Raw genomic sequence first — 19,574 nt, forward strand, 5'->3', positions numbered from 1 at the left:
CACATCTTTGTGAGATTCAGTGTGACCAGAGTGCTGGTCTTTGTCCAGCTTGGCATTCTTTACATATCTGTGTAGAGAGTCCACAGAGCGCCCATCTCTGCTCGCCCAGTCAGGGAGACAGGATGACTGGCAAGCAGACAGACATTTATACTCATAAACAGGAAGACAGATGAGATTATAGTGCTTTGAGTATACCCCAAACTGCAAGAGATCTGAGTGGCGCCTTTTTAAAAGTTTTAACCTCCCTCTCACTGATTATGATGGCTACAATTTGGAAGAAATCTGGAAATTTGGTGACAGGAAATTCTTACACAGGAAATACAAACAGCAAATTCTCCTTTTTGGTGGTCTCATTTAGCAAAGGTAACTAAATATTAAACTGTTAAGACTACTCAGCAGATCAGTCATCTTCTCTGATTTTCAGTTATGTAATTACCAGAATCACCTGTTCAGGGTGAGCAGCATGCTTCCTCTTTCATTTTAGTAAAGAAGCATGAATAACACAATGAAAGTGAGTTCATTTTGGTGTATTCCATCTGACTCCAATGATCTTAGCTGCAGAAATCTGGACTCTCTGGAGTGAGACTGTGGAGGTTATTGATGACACACATCCTGATTTATACCATCTTGCTAGTCGATTGTGTGCATGTGTGAATGTGTGTGTAACCCATCTGTTGTGTGGACTTCGATCCGGTACCTTCACTCATCTATCAATTTGACAGGATAAGGCATTTCATCTATTCTTATGGTCCATCGATGTTTCCTCCCTCGCAGCCCTCGTTTTGCTTTGCCTTTATAAATATTCCTTTTTTAAGCTCAGCTGTTTTCATGTTATTTTTGGTTTTAAACAATAACTGAGCCAAAATGCTCCAGAGATGTCTGGGTGTGTTACATTAAGCTAGAGTTAACTAGGACAGATAAGGCCCGCTGGTACTTGATTTGCAGACCATACCGAATCATCAGCCGCCCAGCACATGTTATTGCCATTAACCATCCAAAAATGTTAGCGTTTAGCTGGTAGCAGTCACTCACAGCACAGAGACAGCAGAAATCGAAGCAGCATGCTGAAAATAACTTGGATCAATGGCAGAAATAAGACTATGATGTTACTTGTTGGTTACTTGTGTTCCACAAAGGAATATTTTTTCAATTTACTTCAGATGTTGAATGAATGGGGCAGTTGTAGAAGCAAATCACAATGAGCCTGTTGTATTACATTAAATTCATTTATATATCCTCTGTCTATCTTCTTTATTGTTTGTCTGACTGTTTACCTGCCAACTTTTCTGTCTGTCTGTCTGTGTTCAGGCTTGGTGACCAGTTCTATAGGGAGGCCATCGAGCACTGTCGCAGCTACAATGCCCGTCTGTGTGCTGAGCGCAGTGTGCGCATGCCCTTCCTGGACTCGCAAACAGGTGTGGCACAGAACAACTGCTACATCTGGATGGAAAAGCGACACCGCCAGCCAGGTGAGAAGTAACCTGTTTTGTGATACAACTTTCCAAATATACAAGTGAAAGTTCTAAATACTGACAATCTGTTTTCATCCATGTTATAAGTTACCACTTCTACTTACATGAGAGAAATATTTTGACATTTTAGGAAATGCACTAATTCATTCTCTAACAGAGAATTAGATAGGATGATTGATATGAGTGGTATCTTCTCATCTAACTCTGAAAGGAAGTGGCTTAGCGCATTTCCTAAAATGTCAAACAATTTTTCGCTTTCTAAATGTGGATGGATAGAAAAGGATGAACTTATAGTCATCCCCTCTTTTGTATATTTTATGAGTGACCACTTGCCAATTTATCCTGAGACGAGCAGTCAGAACACGCTCTGCACATCTGGGTCGCCTGTACAGCCGAAGGGAACAATCTGGTCTTTACTGAGAACTGGACACAAATAGATTGCTCTCCATCTAGTATGCAAAGCCCTTCAGGCCACACCCTATACTTTGTGGCAGACCTAACTCACATTATATGCATTTATTCTGGGTTTATCCCTTCCCCTCCTTGTCTTGATTTGTGTTTCTCTACTCATGTTGACAGAAAAAAACACTTCTTTTCCTCTAACTATGTCCTCTGACAAGCTAATGGAATAATATTAGACAAGAGGACCAAAATACTCTACTCTAAGTATATACATGTATTCTAAATGATACAAGAGGCATATTTTGCTGGAATAGAGGTGAAACAAAATTATTAAATTGGTTATTGGAGTTAAAACTGTATATAACCATCTTTAACATTGAACAACTTTTCTACACTGATGTTTTCTTTGCCTCCCACCACTCACCTATGTGCAAACAAGACATTAAAAGGCCCAAGAAAATAGTCAACCAAATTCCAAGGTATGAGTCACAAACAGTCTGGCCATAAGAGTAGGATTTCTCTGGATTTATGGACCATTAGTCTGAGCACTGAAATCAGGATATATTAAGTGACAGGAAAACAACCCCAGTCCACTGTGTGTATTTCTGTCTGTGTGTGTATGTGTGTGTGTGTGTGTGTGTGTGTGTGTGTGTGTGTGTGTGTGTGTGTGTGTGTGTGTGTGTGTGTGTGTGTGTGTGTGTGTGTGTGTGTGTGTGTGTGTGGCGGGATCTCAATGCAGGTTTTGTTGAAAGGGTAAGCTTGCCAGTGGTTGTTAAAATTCTTTCTGCGTGCCTGTCTCTTCATATATATATGCATGTGTGTGTGTGTGTGTGTGTCCAGGCCAGGCGGCAGGACAGATGTATACCTACCCTGCTCGTTGCTGGAGAAAAAAGAGGCGGCTCCACCCTCCCCTTGATCCGCAGCTCCGCCTGTGTGAGCTTCGATTAGGTAAGACAAACAACAACACACAAACCCACACACACAGAGTGACATGCATGCACAGTGAAAGTCATTGCTGCCGCAGTATCGACCTACAGTTATACAATCAAAGTCACTTAAACTGGTGCGTCCTCTACATACATGTAAATGTTGTGTGCATGTGTGTGCGTGTGTATGTTGCTCTTGTGTAGCTGCACCAAGCTTTGAGTGGCGTTAATGCTCGCTATCTGACCATCTGGCTCTGGTTAGCCCGTCTCTCTCGCCAGGTCTCCAAGTTCATTCTCTCCCCTGAATCAATGCCTCCTCTCACTGTTCTCTGGCAGTACACACACACACACACACACACACACAAGCGCACAAACACCCCCACATATGACTCTCCCTCACCGTAGCAGTACGGGAGCACCCTAACTGGGCCTCTATAATCATTTGTCCATGAGGCATTAGAATGTAAGTTATTCTTATGAGGTGGAAGTGTGTGCTTTTTTTCCACGTGTGTGTGTGTGTACGTGCGTGTGTGTGCCTCTGCCTGTGCCAGTGCATCCATGCATGCATATGTGTGTGTTATAGGGGATTTTAGCAAAGGAATGCCCCAGGAACCCGATAAGGGGGAGAAATAAAGGCACGTCTTTGTTTCTGCTTTGCCACACCATTGTTTCCCCCTCGCTGTCTTCCAGACGCAATATAATACTCAATCCAGCTTTAAGTCTCTCTCCCCTCTCCCCTTTCCTCTTTCTCTCTCAACCCAACCGGTCAAGGCAGATGGCGGCCTACCTTGAGCCCAGTTCTGCTTAAGGTTTCTTCCCGTTAAAGGGGAGTTTTTCTTTGCCACTGTCGGCAAGTGCTCTCTCATGGGGGAACGTTGGGTTTCTATAAATTAAAGAGTACAATCTTGACCTGCTGTTTGTGAAAAGTGCCCAGAGATAACCTCTGATGTAATTTGGTGCTATATAGATAAATTAACTTTAAAAACAGACTAAAAGGGGACAGTCATTTTCAGAAAAAAGGGAGAAGAAACTCCCCAGAGCAGCAAACAACTGACCAATCTACCAAATGACATAAAGGGAAAGAAGGTTAAAAAGAGTAGGAACGCAAGTGTAGCCGAGGGCGAACAAGTAGAAGTTTTGTTTTTCAGAGATCCAGTTCTGCAGTTTGGCTCAGATATCTATCATAACATGACAGAGGAATGCGAGTGGTCCCCTCTTGGGGCTTTTGGAAATGCTTTATGTTTATTTAATACTTCCTGAGCACAGAGGTTTGTCTGCGTGTGTGAAGGTACACAGAAGACTCTGTCACAAGAATACCTTGAAATACTTTAAAACCAGAATTGAATTCCTTGTTTTTTTATCTACACCTCCTGCATTTGTCTTCATGTCACAGCTCATGTCAACAGCTGTACTTCAGCAGCCATTTTGCTTCCTTAAGTATAAAGCCTCCCTGTTTAATTTGACCAGGGTCCAAAAAAAAGAGGTACATGAGAGCCCTGAGGGATGCTGAGGGCTGTTTGTATACATTTGAATTTATAGATAAAAAGCGTAAAAGCAATGAGCTCTCAGTCCAAGCGCACTATAACTTCCCTATCATGTTTAACTTCCCTACCCACAACTGGTGTCAGGAGAGTCAAAGAAGAGGTGACGAGGTGAGACAGGGGAAGGCGAGGGGGAAGAATATTGACAAGAGCAGAGAAAATGAAGGAAGATTTATTGAAGAAACACAAATAGAAACACAGAAATGAGAGGAGGAAGAGAGGACACAGAGAGGTATAGCAGCTCTGCATTGAATAAGAGTGTCTTACAGCATCAGTAGCGCTGCTCATGCCCCGTCTGTGTTATCACATCCCCACTTTCATTCTGTTTTCAGCCTGGCATTAAAGTTCAAAGAGGAATTGATGCTAAAGCCACTGCTGCAAATTCAACTCCACGGAAATGAAAAGAGAGAGAGGAACAAAGATAAAGTAGATTGGAGGAGGCAAAAAAAATAAAGAGTGAGATACTGGAGATGTAATTTAGGCCTATAAGCAGTTTTTTTCAGTTCATTATTTCCTTCCTGTGCCCCTGGTGCACTATAGTTTTTTTTAGTGATGTTAAATCTGGCAGCCTTCCTTGTTAGCCGTTGGCCTTTCATCCACACTATAGTGACACTTTGTGCATCCAAAACTTAACGTCTTTCTCTTATTCTCTCTCCTGCCCCCATCTCCACAGAAGCAGAGTTGGCCCCGAAGCGTGAGGTTCCCCCAGGGGAGGCCACAGCTTTAGAGGCCCTCCTGAGGGGGGAGAACGTACTGGAGAAAAAAAACAACATCAATAAAGAAGAAGAGACCTTGCTGGAAATACAGGTATTTTGGGTTTTTTCTCAATCATAATTAAAGTTGTGTGTATTGTTCTGTATTGTTGTAAAAACATCACACCCTGGAAATCTTTTTTAAATTTAAAACTGTGATTGAAATGAATGGATGGTATCCTCATCTAAATCAACTCTACAGCATGATTTCACTGTAATTACCTAATTTTATAAGATCTGGACTAATAAAAGTAGTCATGTATGACACTTGTATGATAGGCTTTAGAATGAAATTAGGGCATGCAACTGAGCATTAACCCACACCTCCATGTTTTACTCCTCATCCACTTTTCTTTCATCTTTGTGCATTTTTTTCTCGCAAACTTCATCTAAACTTCTCTCTTTCTGTATATGCGTGTTTGTGCTTTGAAGAGAGTTCTGGAGGCAGATGAAAACGGGGATGGTTTCCATGATGACGAAGACTTCGAACTGGAAACTCCCAAGAGAAAGAACAGAAACAGAGGCAAAGTGAGTGTCAGATGCAAAGACAGGATGTGAAAAGTCACACACACTATATCTGTGTGTGGTGCAGAAGAGAATAATAACACAGTTTTGTTAATTACAAAATCCATTAAAAGAAAAATGTCTACAGCATGTTGCAACCACTAAATCAAGAAAGATTAATGTATTCAGTCTGTGTTTAATATCACTTACCAGTCCCTGTTTTCCAAATATTAATTGATTCATTTTACAGATAAATTACATACAGTATGCTATTTGGTATTTAATCCTTAACATACTGAATTTGCATTGAAACGTTACAACACTGGAGGATTAAAATATGTGTCGGATTACGTTTCAGAACAGAGGATCCAGTCGGAGGAGGACAGAACCTGTTAACACCGATGACCAGGACAAACCTTACGTCTGTGACAGTAAGAGAGAAGAACAATTGCCTCTCTCTTATATCATGTGCCATCATGTTTTTTTGTATCGTAGTTTTGTGTTTTACATGTTCATTATCCTAAATTCAGAAAAAAACCACAATGTTTCTAAAAGCTTGTGGTGGCTATAACAAAAGACTTATTGTATCTTCAATCTAACCTTAGCTCCAATTTATTATGGAAACATTTCCCCACATGCCTGCTCGAAAATCTTTGCTCATATATTTGAAATTTAAAATCTAGCAAACGAATCATTTTCTCTCATCTTTCAATGATAGCCCTCTCTCCTTCTGTTCCTAAGAGCAGTCCTCTGCAGCATGAAGAAAGACTTTGCTGTCAATCCAAACCTGACTAGCATGCAACTTTCATACTTGGACAGAATCCAGATGGAATGGATTGCCATGGGGATGTGGATAGAGATAGGCACGCTGAATGAACCCCAAACAAATGAATCTCATCCTCGTTTTGTGTCTTGTTCTGTCTTTCCTTTATTGTTTGCTTTTGTGTCTTCTCTGTTCCAGATAGATACAAACAAAAGCATAACTCAAAAAAGGCTGAAGAAGGTATCTGAATCTATCGCCATCATGTCTTTCTAGGGGCTCCATGAACTGTCTTTATGATTGGCCTTTTTGCTTATTGGCATCTGGTGTTGGAATGGCTAACTGAATGCTAATCCTTCAGAGATGTCTAATGCTTTACATGCTTTATACTAGTACCGGCAACCTTCCTGAATTCAGTGCAAGCATTGCATGACACTAACGCTATACCATGTGCCTTAATGCTTGCTCATTGCAAGGCATGCGCCAAGTGATGCTTTAGCACCAGCTCAGCTAATGCCGCACTGAGGGATGCATGTTTCTTAGGATACTGTAGCTGTGGCGTGATCCACAGATGTAGCCATTGTAGAAGTGTTTACACTGAAAGAAATGTCATGGAAAATTGAAAACCTAGCTTGTTTTTAACCATGGGATTGGACGTTTGTTATGCTAAAGTTGAGACAAAAATGGCTGCGGAATTGGCTGTAACACAGAGGCGGGAAAGATGCATAATGACAAACTTCTATGATGGCTACAGCTCTAATGTGCTCACTTTGAAAAGTTTTCTATGATCCCCAACAACAACCGTAGACTAGATTGATAGTCTGTGCTAGTTTTGTATTTATAGCACCCAAAACGCTTCCAACCCACTCGTGTTGTTACATGTACGAGTTGTGACGCCCACAGTTTCACAGTACAACAACAGCTTGTTGAGCTTCAGCCTTGTGTTTGTGTGCTTGTAATAATCAAAAGCAGCGTTTTAAGTGTAAAGGGTAAGAAAAATGATGCTAAGAAAGCCAATGTTGTTAAAGCAGCTGTAGGAAAATGCTTTTGATACACCCCATTCTGCCATGTTCCAAATCTATCAGACCTTTCAGTGGACTTCCTTGTAAAAGTAAAATGGACAACTTGAGTTCTGCATAAAGCAGCTTGGGGTGGATGTATTGGTTAGTTTTCTGCTGTCTATGATTTCATATATAAAGTAACTATGAGGCAGACCATCAAACATGAAACTGCAAATCGTCTCTGGCATCCTCCACACGTTCTGTTTTATTTCCATTTAGGCAGGGACGACAGTTGATTTTGAGCAGACTCTGACTAGCATATTTGGTGCTCTACGTTGCACCAGGTTTTGTGTGTTTCTAAAGCATCTATGATATTTTATCTGTAGTCTGTGGAAAACGCTACAAGAACCGACCTGGCCTGAGCTACCATTACACCCACACTCACCTGGCAGAGGAGGAGGGAGAGGAAGAAAAGGAAACAGAGATGACCCCGTCTCCTCCACAGAGCTCCGATAACCACAAACGTAAGATGCTAGCTAGAATGCAATTGCGCTGAAATATCATTATGCTTTTCCTGATAGCACATACAGCACACCGTCCCACGTATATGTATATATTCCTTAAATGTGTCTGTTCCTGCCGACAGCTCAGAAGGGTCCAGATGGTTCCATCATTCCCAACGACTACTGTGATTTCTGCCTTGGAGACCAGGTCTCCAACAGGAAAACAGGGCAGGCTGAGGAGCTGGTGTCCTGCTCTGACTGTGGACGCTCTGGTGAGTCTCCACAACTTTCCATTCAGGTTCTTTGTTTGCCCCACCATTAAAGGAATAGTTATGTAACATTTAGCAAAATATGCTTATTTGCTTTCCTCCCAAGAGTTAGTTGAAAAGACTGATACCACTTCCATGTCTGTTTGGTAAAAATGAAGCTACAATCAGCTGTTACAAACAGTTCTCCTGGCTTTGTCCAAAAGTAACTCCTAAAGCTCACATATTAGCACCTTGTTGGTTTAATCCGTACGACAAACCAAGTCTCCACTAGGCGCAGATGCTTCAAATTTAATGTGCAGATATGAGGATTGTATTGACCTTCTCATCTAACTCTTGGCAAGAAAACAAATAAGCCTATTCCTAAAATTTTAGTGGTGTCTTATTCTATATAATTTGGGATGAGAGCATTGATTACATTGGCAGTGATGACAAGAAAATACAATTTGTTGTTAAGAGATAATGAGGACTATCAGAAATTAGTTGTTTGCTAGACTCTTACTTCATACTTTAAGTTGTGTCTACTATACATCTCATTTTTGTTTCCCTTTGCTTCCTTTTTATTCACAATCTTGTTCATGTGTATTCCTCGCTTCCTTGCGATGTTTAACTTTTCTACGTGGACTGAAATGGTGGCCACAAATATGATGCAGTTTAAGAGTCTGCATTAAACATGTGGATCAATAATCATGAAATCATCAATAATAATTTCTTTGGGTGATGTCTTATAGAAGGCCAATCAGTCACAATACTGTTATTACAAAGTCTAGTTAGACCTTTACAGAAAAGAGAAAAAAATTCACTAAAATACAAAGGACGCCTTCATGTCAATAGTTATTCGAAGTCATCTTTGTTCAAACTGACTTGTGTCTTTTAACTGATGATATAGATTTCACCAGACATGTATCGTGCAGTATTGAGCTTTTATGTTGCTACAGTGTCTTTTCAGTGGGTTGTCAATGAGCCTTGTTGACCATGAGAATCAAGAGCCAACTGCTGAAACTCTTTGCAATTTTCCATTTAAAAATAACATCGACTCATAGGATCCGCTGCTTGCTTCCATCCTGCATGCTTCTCCATGTCAGCCTCGTCCATCAGTAAGGACTTCTGCCTTTAGACAACATGCCTTCACTCTTTTGTTCCTCAGTTCTCATGCATTACCTTATGGCACATTTGGCTGCATTTTTGTTTCTTTTCCCCCCTTTTTTTCCCCACGCTAGCCAACTCCACCTCTTCTGGATATCTCAGCAAAAACATTAATGGGATCAGCTCAACCGTCCTATGCAATAAGAGAGCAGGGTTTGCATTTCAGCAAGTGAATTTTTTTTTTTTTTTGCCACAGTAGAGTTAGTTAGGACAGCTGCAAGAGTGTGTGGCCTTTTCTGTGTTGCTCTGACGCTGATGTTTTCATGGTAGCTGGAAGAGGAGGAGTGAAGAAGGATGGGAGGAAGCTGAGTGCTCTAGAAGAAATGTTCAGCAGGACATCAGACAGCGAGGCCTCCACGTTTCATGGCTTTGAAGACGCAGAGCTGGAAAACATTTTGTTTTCAGACGATGAGGCTGCGGATGACAGCTGAGAAGACGACTTTCTTACTAGTTGGAGTTTTTTGCAATATAAATCATTTTCCGAAAATATGTTTTTATTTTAGTGGAACACTGAAAGACTTTGAAGGCACATAACGGACTACAGTGTCTCACCTTGAGGGCACTTCTACCAGAAAAGTCACCGGATTTATTTTAACCTCTTGGAAGAGATGCAGGATATATTCATACGCAAAGCCAGCTTTTTCTTGGAAGTTTCATCTTTGATGGATATTGCCATTTTTTATTATGCTCATGTGGATTTTACAGTTTGATAAGTTGAGACATTTTTCCATTTTTCTTGAACAAAAAAAAGAATCCTCTCACTTTTGACTTGGCTTGCGTCTGATAATCAAGATCATAAACTTGACAGCTATGTTCCTGTTAACTCTGGACTGAAAAGATTGATAGAACACACTGTGGACCAGAGAAAAAGGAATAAATGAAATGAGTGTTCCATGTCAAAATGAATATGAGTTGCTGCTAATGTGGCATGGGGAGGGATGAACGTTGGACTCTTGAGTCACTCCATTGGCTAAAAGGACAGGTAGCCGAGAGGTAAGAGCCAATCGGCATCCCATTGCTCCTGTCTGACTTTGAGGACATTCTACTGCCTGCTGCTAAGTGGTATCCGTTAAAGCTGATAGGCCATCTATTCAACTGCCACAGCTAATTTCTCCCTGACTGTAATTCCACAGTTTCATTTGGGGAGGCAGATCGCAGCTTCAGCTTGGAACGTTTGTCTTTATTCACCCACCAGAGGCTGATAGGGAATGTGTTCAGTGTTTCTGGCTGGTTTCCCAGTCCAGATATAAATCAGTTCTCCCTTGATTACGGCTCATTCATGGCTCATTGATACCCCATTGATACTGTGTGCATGAGATGCTGACATAATTGTGATGCTATGGGGATGCTATAAAAATTGGCAGTAGATGTTAAAAATATGTACATCACATACACCAAATAACATTCAGAAGATGTGTTGCAACAGCTGTAGACTTATGGGAAGATGGTAAAACATTACTTGGTTGTTTTTTTTCCAGACATATAATCACTTGTCTTTTGTGGCTACATTCCTTCTGATGCAAATTTCATCCAGCTGTATGGACTGTCAACACCATGGGTTGCAATTGCAGAAGTCTGAATCACAGACACATTTAACATTTACTGATGTCTCTTAAAAATATATCGACAACCTTTTTTTTTCATCTGAATGGAGGCAGAAATATTGTTTTCTAAATTACTTCAGCTTGACTTTCCTTATGACTCACTCATTTCTGCTTTATGTATAATTAACAAAAACAAAAACATTTTGCATCAGATGACAAGCAGAATCAGTTACAGATAATGGAAATCAGCTTTTGATGGTTGTTGTAACTATATTTAGATGTGCATTTATGTTTGTGTCCATGTCTACTGTAGGCACAAATTCAAAGCTTCTGCCACATGTCTTTGAATGATCATGTAGTAAATACTTTAGACTTTAGTTTGCAAACATATCCAGAGATCCAATCTGTAACCCTTTCCTTCTTCCCTATTTTCATCTCTCCTCACCTTCCCTCCACAGGTCACCCCACATGCCTGCAGTTCACTGATAACATGATGCAGGCAGTGAGGACATACCAGTGGCAGTGCATCGAGTGCAAGTCTTGCAGCATCTGTGGCACCTCAGAGAACGATGTATGTATAGTGTGATCCTCTGTGGCTCCAGAAATGTTGTGTTCAAATGTAATGTCTAGATTTCCCTTTGAACTGGCTTTCAAGCTCGCCAAATTTGACTTGTTTTTCTTTTAATGCCATGACCTTTCCACACCCAACATTCAGCCTGTCATGGACAATACATCACATTGAATTTAACTTACCATTCTTGCCAAGCATATACTTGATAAATCATCCTGTTGCTAAAGGTTTTTATCATTCCAGGTTCAACAATAATAATTTACACTTTGTTAGCATGAATAATATACTTTTTTGCTTTTAATTATAAATGCTGTAAATTACCATGAACCATAAATAGCACAGTTTAATGTAGGTCTAGTCCTAAGTGATTCACAAGGTAATAAAACATTAAAGACTTCCTCCAGACATGTTTTAAGATACATGAAATTACTTTGTGTCTGATGTCCTTCCTCTCAAAAGTTAATGTTTAAATCCTTAAAATTACATCTACTCCTTCTCCCTCACTAAAAAATCCCAAATCTATGAAATAGATATTAAATATTTTTCATTTCAAACGATTTACTGAAAGACACAAGATGTGTCCTGCTTCACTGACAAGCCCATTTTCAGTTTATTCGCACGAGAGCTTCATGTTTCCCCTTTACATAGTTGCATATTGGACCATTACTGGCTCCAAACTAATTATGATGTTACAAACCATGCTTGAAGGTTCATTCATACAAACTCTGATTTAAGGTGAGCTCAGATAAACATTCTGAATTCACATATGATGTTTTGTACTGTGATGCTCAAACATCCAACTCTAGGAACAAGAGCAAAGCGTAAATTCCAGTGTGGAAAATCTTTTTTTTTTTTTTTTTTTTTTTTAATGTATACAGTAGTTTCAAAATAGGTTGAGGACAGAGGGTTTGGCTCTTTCGAAACACTGTTAGCTGTCCCGTGATGCTGTGAAAACAGTACAAAAATTCCATGCATCTTTTATAGCTGATAAATGCTGCTATGCTCCTTTATGGCAATATTTACTGCTGTGATTCACATGCTTACTTCAGAGTATCTATTATATTATTTATCTATAGTTGTCTTCCCCGTATTTCATACAATATTCAAGATGTTTACTGTGTACTGCCCATGTAGGACCAGCTGCTGTTCTGTGATGACTGTGACAGAGGATACCACATGTACTGCCTGAAGCCTCCAATGACCCAGCCTCCTGAAGGTACAGCAGCTAAGAGCCACTCTCATAGTTTTTATTATACATCAGCGGGTTGATACAATATAAGTCATGTTCTGTATATTTCAGAGAGGCTACAAGCGAAAGCTATATATGGAAAAGTGCAGGGGGGACACAGATTTCAGCCTCTCTCTCTCTCTCTCTCTCTCTCTCTCTCTCTCTCTCTCTCTCTCTACAGGGAGCTGGAGCTGTCACTTGTGTCTGGACCTGTTAAAGGACAAAGCCTCGGCTTATGGAGAAGTGTAACGCCCTGAACATTCCTCTCAGCACACACAGTATATATATTTGTACATATACATATGACTGTTTGACATGCCCACACACATCAACCTTTCTCTCAGATAGAATCCAACACACCAAGGAACAACTCTCTCTCCTCTCTCTCTCTCTCTCTCTCTCTCTCTCTCTCTCTCTCTCTCTCTCTCTCTCTCTCTCTCTCTCTCTCTCTCTCTCTCTCTCTCTCTCTCTCTCTCTGTCTGTCACATACACACACACACACACACACACACACACCAAACCCAAGCTGCCTCCCCTGCTGGCTCCCAGAGCTGTGACTGTGGGAGGGTGAGGCGAACAGATCCTCTACCTCTCATATAGCCAAGCAACACTCCAGATGCAAATGCCATCAACATGCAATCTCGACCGTAAGTCAGCTAACAGCAGGTCTGCCGCTCAGTCATTTCTCTACCTCACCACTCCGCAAACGGCAAGAAGCCAAAGCAAGATTGATGATGGCCAATACTGTGTAGTACATGTACAGTATGTGTATGTGAAGCACATGTTCATTTAAACCAAACATCTGAAATCCCTGGATGGCGGCAGATGTTTTCCCCTCTGATTTAGATGTATTTGAGTACGATTTGGAAGATGTTTCTCCCGGAGTATTTGCCAAAGCTGTTTCACTTGCTCTCCTCGCAGTTCAAGCTCAATAGTGGGGGAACCTGAGTAATGTTTGTTTAAAATTCTCCTTCCAGCTCTACTCCTCTCCTTGTGTTTAGACTTTACAGTGACATTCCTATTTTATATCTGGACAGGCTCAGTGTTATGTTATGCCATCTTTCACAGGTTTTGTCAAGCTTGGTAAAATTTATATCCAGCGCTAAGAGGAAACGGGGCCTTGACTATCATTCCTTTTGGACCGCTGTGACATTTTTAATCTGCGTCTGTTTTCTGTATCCTTGCAGTTGCTAGGATACCATGGTGCTCAAATGTGACAATTTATAAACAGGAATCCTTTACACAGAATGAAACACGGTATTTATGCATTGTTGGTAACTGTCCAGTGTTACTGTCAAGGAGATCATTGTTACTGTAAATCAGTGGTTCCTAAACTTTTTCTGTCATGCCCTCCCTTTGGAAGCCTTTCCACCCCACCCAAACACATTAACAGATTGTTTTAAACAAGAACTCTGTATAAGGGTCTTAAATATGTATACGATGGCTATGTACATGATACAGCTAAAGCTAAAGCATTCACAAGGCTGTGGCAGTAGTTTTAAACTAAAGGAAGTAGACAAGGGTATAAGAAATGGTTCTAATAATAAGAAAGTAGTGCAGCAATGATCAAAGTCCTAAAAGAAGTTGAAGGGGCTCATGAGTTGGGGTGTTTACAGTAGATTCCCCCCCCTGCACCCATCCAAAGGTTTGGGAACCACTGCTGGTGCAGCACAACATGTGTGTTGTCAAACCTTCATTCATGCTTATTTGCAAAGGCAGTGTTGTGACCTTACTGTACATGTACTGAGGAAGCAGTATTTACTTATGAGTCCTGTCTGGACTTTGGTACAGTTTATGTAAGAAAAAATGGGAATACCTTTTTTTTAATTTTTTTAAAGCAGTTATAACCAGAATGTATTGTAGACATTCTGTTTTCATATGATGGCATGAGTAAAGCTGATTTGTGTAATTGGCTTCACTTAAAATATAATACTGAAATCTCCCATGCTCCACCAGTGTAATGTCTTTGCACTGGGCAAATTAACTCAGAAACTAAATAATTCAGTGTGCAAGCACTGACAGGATGTTGCATTCTGCATTTGTGTTTTGTTTTGTGAGTTTGTGTGTGACTTGCTTTTCCACAGACAATCATGACCTACTGTAGCTTAGTTATATATTGTTAATAACATGCAGAGGGTTTTATTGTGCTTTTCCATGGCGGGTGAAATGGCGCTTTTTGTCTTGCTTTTGAAAATGTCTTGGATGTCAGTCGTATTTGATGCCATCACCTACAGTAATTCCAAATGTGTGTTGTTTTTTTTGTTAAGTAAATGTTATGTTTTGTGTTGAAATAAAAAACTTTTGCATAAATTGTGTTTTCTTGCACATCAGCTACAACCTGGGGGTTTCCCAGTTATCCTTGGTCCACTTGTTAGCCATTAAAATATATTTCCAGGAATGCAATAAAAAGGGTGTTTGTTCCCTTTCAGTAAACCATTAACAGGAAACCCTAATGCAACAAATTGCAGATGGGCACTGAATTTTCAGATTGCTCTGGCCATGATGCCCATGTCTGATATGACTCCATGAGAAACTAATGGACAAATTAGCTTAATTTTAAGATATAACTGCGTCTCTGTCTGGCAACATATCTTTGTATGGATGCTCTCTCCAAGTTGCTACAATGGGGATAGTGAAGGTTACAAACATGTCTCTCACCTGAAAGTGTTAACGTGTTCATTTAAAGTACTGAGTTATTTTTTTAAATGTCCAACCACTTATAATATATATATAACCACCTCCATATATTATATTATTTCAAATGTCGACAAAACTCACTTTTCTTGCCTGAAAAGGATGCATGTGGTGCTTTGTACTTTTTGAACTGGCACGGTTAGTTATATCATATCACCACCAGGAAGCGCTACTGGACTGAATTAGAGCTGAGAATGACACACAGTACACTGGAAGTTTTCATATGAATCAATAAATGGAGCAAAATGAGTTTATTGTTTTCAACAGTGTAGGTAGTAGACTGATTGTCTTTAAAGTCATGAGAAAATCACATATCATTTGTCAAATTAACAAGCAGAGTCAACATGCAGTTTGACCTTTGAGCCCACTCACATTGTAACATAATGTAGTAACATCCTTACTTGAGATGTTACATGCAAAAAAACAACAACTCCGTAACAAGAATTAAAGAGCTGCTAGGGTTTTATCTAATCTATGTAAATGCAATATAAAAAAATCTCCAAACAATGACAGGACTTACTTTCGCTACTTGGACTGTTTTGATGGAGAAGAAATGTCAGTTATGTCTACTATTGCAAGTGTATTTTCTTAGTGAAACTGCCCTCTGGGTAATACAAAATTAATCCTGTATTATTTTTAAAAAAGTCAAATCACATTGTTTTTAGCATGTGCCTTTAACTTTAGGATGAACATACCATTATATGACTGGAGTTGCTGTTTCTTTCTTAGCAGCTGGTAGTCATTCCACTGATGATGGACAGGAAAGTGCTTGTGGCGAAGCTGGGATTCAGCATCAGCTGCTCCAACATCTCTCTGCCTTTCTCTCTTGTGGTTGCTGAACACATGGCACTTCGCCACATACGCACCAACGACCCGCCTGGTGGATGACACATGATAATGATTATCCTTATAATTAAATAAAGCGCTTTATCACAGTATATCTGTGTGTGTGTCTTCCCTACCCAGCAGACTGTTCATATTTTTCATCCAGGAGAAGACAGAAAGTGTGTGGTTCTCCTCCTGACTCAGATCAGCAATGTTAGGTGGACTGTCGCCCTCCTACATGCAAAATTAAGGCAGACAGGGGAAAAAATTGATAAATTCACAGGTTGTTAAGATGCAGTAGAGGGCTAATAATGAAAGTATGGATGGAGTTGTGGGTATGTACCTGTAAAACACGGCTTGGCAGAGGGATTGAGAACTTCGAAGATTTTTCCAAAGTGGAATGGAAGTTTGCAGCTGACACGTACTCCGCTGAGTTCAGCCAGCTGTTAACGAAAGTCACCTCAGGAGAGGAATAGGAGCTCATCCTGAGGGAGAGGAGAGGACAGGGAGGAGAAATGTTTTTAAAAAATGGGATAGATAGATAGATAGATAGATAGATAGATAGATAGATAGATAGATAGATAGATAGATAGATAGATAGATAGATAGATAGATAGATAGATAGATAGATAGATAGATAGATAGATAGATAGATAGATAGATAGATAGATAGATAGATAGATAGATAGATAGATAGATAGATAGATAGATTACTTGGCATTGCATGCTGATGCAGAATAAATTGAAGCCATTTGAGCTGCCCAGTAGAGACCGAGGATAGAGTCCTTCTTCTCATTTTCAGGCAGGGCAGACTCAGCAGAAGTCTTGAGACCCTTTAAACACACATACATAAAATATGAATAAACAGCCTCATACAACAGCCTTAGCTTAATATATTAAAATCAGTGCAGTGCACCTTTAAACATTTAATCAATATATTTTTTTTTATTGTCTGTGTTGAAAAATGGTTAATACATGACATACTGTTCACTAGTGTCTTTTTATTGTACTTCAAAACCAGTAAGGCTTGTGTGGATTTGTTTGTTTTTTGTGTCTGTGTGTGCATGTGTGTGTATGTGCATTTCATATACCGTAAAATAGGCATCCCACTTAGCCATGGCATCGGGGTAGCGAGTGGTACAGTCAGCATAGGTGGTACAATAGTCCTCTACACCTTCAGGGACCTGCATCTGGACCTAATAGTATAACATTCATCATCACTGTTATCCTCATCATCAACAAAAGCATAACTATTAACAGATTAAAACAATTGCATCCAAAAATATTCCATGAGTGCAGCTTTTACTCTTTTTTTCCCCTTCCAACTATGACACTTTCAGTTTGAGGTCTCGAGCTGCACACATACCTGAACACCTTCTCCCAGGAAGCCCTGCTGTGCGGCAGACAGGAAGGGCAGTGCAGAGACAAGGTAGCTCACACCTGGAGGATGACATATGTGGGGTTATTTTAGCTTTTAGTGTTCTGTGTGTGCATGTGTGCCTGGTATACTTACAGCTCCACCAGCTCTGGGTAGAAACACACATAGTATCTCCTGTTTGCAGGCCGCAGGTTGTAGCACCGGTTGGGTCAGCAAGACGTCCTGCAGAAGCAACACATCATATCATAACATAATCAGTTTCCATATTGATGAATTTGGTAAAATGCTGTCCTAGGAACCGTCTGAACACCGTTTTCTAATTCCTTTTAAAGAATTTAATACTTTAACTTGTGCTATTCCAAATGGATGTATTGTATAGGTTATGGTGAGAATAATATAACACAGTCTTTGCCGATGTTGGATGGAACTGAACTAACATATATTAAGTGTAACGATAAGCATCTTCGCCAAACCTTTAAAAGAAAAAAAGAAAACTGAGATAAGATAAATAAGATTTTCTGGATGGCTTAGCTTTTACTTTATAAGTGCTGTATTTCAAACAAGGCTATAAGTCCTCTATAATTTCACATAAAATATACCCTACTAATTGTCTTATTGTTAGGTTTACAGACATTGACAGTTCTTGTACCTTTTGTAAATCTAACATAAAAGAATTCCTCACCTATACTTTGATATTTAGATCTAAAGTCTCACTTTTTTGAACATGCTGTCTAGACTTTAGATCTTTGAGATATATTATTTGTTTCTATGATAATCCAGATGGTGGCGCTCTTGAATAATTGATTAATTTCATTATTCTATGCATGTATATGTAGGTATGTATATAGTTTATCATTCACAAACAGAAATCTCTTTTTCTTCTAGAGCTGAACTCTTTACATTTAGTTTATTAAACAGCAGAAAAAACAGTAATAAGCAACTGAAACATTATGGGACCCTGAACCTCTGACTGAATGTGTTTATTGTTGTGCATATGTGTAATCCTTTTTTTATGTAATATTTCCATTTTTATATTTTTTTGTATTATCATTTAAACTTGATTTGTATGTCCTGATATTATTTACCTGAATATTTATCCTTTTGTTAAATACAAAAAAATCGACAGGTATGTAGCTGCTCTTAAATTTTTCACTGTTCACTTTTTCAGTGGATTAAAAACTGGATAAAAAAAAAAGATCATAACTGTTATCTGACCTGAAGTTAGAAACCATCCAAGCTGGACTGTCAGCCCCCACATAGGGTTTTCTCCGGTGCCTGTCCCCATGGATCCCATGAATGGGTCTGTAGCAGCTATCATCAGGCGGTAAAGACTCATGCGATGAAGGAAGTTCCAGGGGTCAGGAGTCACAATGCCATTCTGTATCGGCAGGTCAGTCACTTTTCCGGCTGTTTGAGCCCACAGGATGGGCATGCCATTTTCTAGGACTACAGCAGATCTGCTGAGAGACACTGCACAGGCCAAGAAGAGGAAGAGGACCGTCGGACGCAGCATGACTGAGGAGCTGGGACTTCAGAGAGGGATGAAAGTAACAGCATCTACTCTGGAATGAAAGTTGGCAGATGGGCTTATATACTCTGTTCACATTCAACATGCTCTGACTCACACAAGCAAACATAGATCTTAGCCAATGTGACACGTGGCTCAATGACCTAAAGATAAGAAAGTCTGTATAGAGCTCAATACTATACAAATACTCAAAAACAGAACGTTTCTCCTTCATATAAACACAATCACACAAACGCATACAAACAAAAGAAGAAGAAAAGAAAGAGAGATACAGTGTGAAGTTGATCAAGTATGACAACATAAAAGAGCAATCAGTGAACTTCAGCGATTCAATCATTGACATGGAGGGCTGTCACGTCTAACCCCATCAGCAAACAATTTAAGTTGAATGCTCTGCCAAGAACTTGTTAGGTTTAAATTTCAAAGTGATTCTCAAAAAGGTACAAGCCTCTGATGCTTTTCACAACAAGATCACATTATTGTCAAGTTTGGGCAAGAGATTGTGTAGATTCAGATCAGAGTTCAATAGCCGA

At 39.8% G+C, this 19,574-nt stretch overlaps 2 protein-coding genes across 2 annotated transcripts; one reads left to right on the forward strand and one right to left on the reverse strand.

Annotated features, from left to right (window-relative positions):
* The first annotated feature begins 1,315 nt into the window (after nucleotides 1-1,315).
* dpf3 (double PHD fingers 3) lies at nucleotides 1,316-12,980 on the forward strand. The gene is made up of 11 exons (XM_062436688.1): nucleotides 1,316-1,469; nucleotides 2,715-2,822; nucleotides 5,015-5,148; nucleotides 5,526-5,621; nucleotides 5,956-6,028; nucleotides 6,559-6,600; nucleotides 7,745-7,882; nucleotides 8,005-8,133; nucleotides 11,276-11,388; nucleotides 12,523-12,604; nucleotides 12,798-12,980. The coding sequence occupies exons 1-11, from the start codon at nucleotides 1,391-1,393 to the stop codon at nucleotides 12,863-12,865; spliced, it is 1,062 nt and encodes a 353-aa protein (XP_062292672.1). The 5' UTR covers nucleotides 1,316-1,390; the 3' UTR covers nucleotides 12,866-12,980.
* A 2,546-nt stretch (nucleotides 12,981-15,526) lies between these two features.
* Nucleotides 15,527-19,094, reverse strand: LOC133997853 (protein LEG1 homolog). Its single transcript, XM_062437570.1, has 8 exons — nucleotides 18,729-19,094; nucleotides 17,649-17,735; nucleotides 17,502-17,575; nucleotides 17,227-17,331; nucleotides 16,850-16,968; nucleotides 16,479-16,620; nucleotides 16,273-16,369; nucleotides 15,527-16,187 (listed from the first exon to the last, which is right to left on the reverse strand). The coding sequence occupies exons 1-8, from the start codon at nucleotides 19,024-19,026 to the stop codon at nucleotides 16,036-16,038; spliced, it is 1,074 nt and encodes a 357-aa protein (XP_062293554.1). The 5' UTR covers nucleotides 19,027-19,094; the 3' UTR covers nucleotides 15,527-16,035.
* Between the last annotated feature and the right edge of the window lie 480 nt (nucleotides 19,095-19,574).

Source organism: Scomber scombrus, chromosome 17 (assembly GCF_963691925.1).
Source record: "Scomber scombrus chromosome 17, fScoSco1.1, whole genome shotgun sequence".
NCBI classification, from domain to species: Eukaryota; Metazoa; Chordata; class Actinopteri; order Scombriformes; family Scombridae; genus Scomber; species Scomber scombrus.

Coding starts and splice junctions, on each gene's coding strand:
- LOC133997853 (XM_062437570.1), bottom strand. CDS start 19,026: ATGCTGCGTCCGACGGTCCTCTTCCTCTTCTTGGCCTGTGCAGTGTCT. Junction 17,332..17,501: donor TCCTGGGAGAAGGTGTTCAG/GTATGTGTGCAG, acceptor TTATACTATTAG/GTCCAGATGCAGGTCCCTGA. Junction 16,969..17,226: donor AGTGGGATGCCTATTTTACG/GTATATGAAATG, acceptor GTGTGTTTAAAG/GGTCTCAAGACTTCTGCTGA.
- dpf3 (XM_062436688.1), top strand. CDS start 1,391: ATGCCCTTCCTGGACTCGCAAACAGGTGTGGCACAGAACAACTGCTAC. Junction 7,883..8,004: donor GAGCTCCGATAACCACAAAC/GTAAGATGCTAG, acceptor TCCTGCCGACAG/CTCAGAAGGGTCCAGATGGT. Junction 12,605..12,797: donor AATGACCCAGCCTCCTGAAG/GTACAGCAGCTA, acceptor CTCTCTCTACAG/GGAGCTGGAGCTGTCACTTG.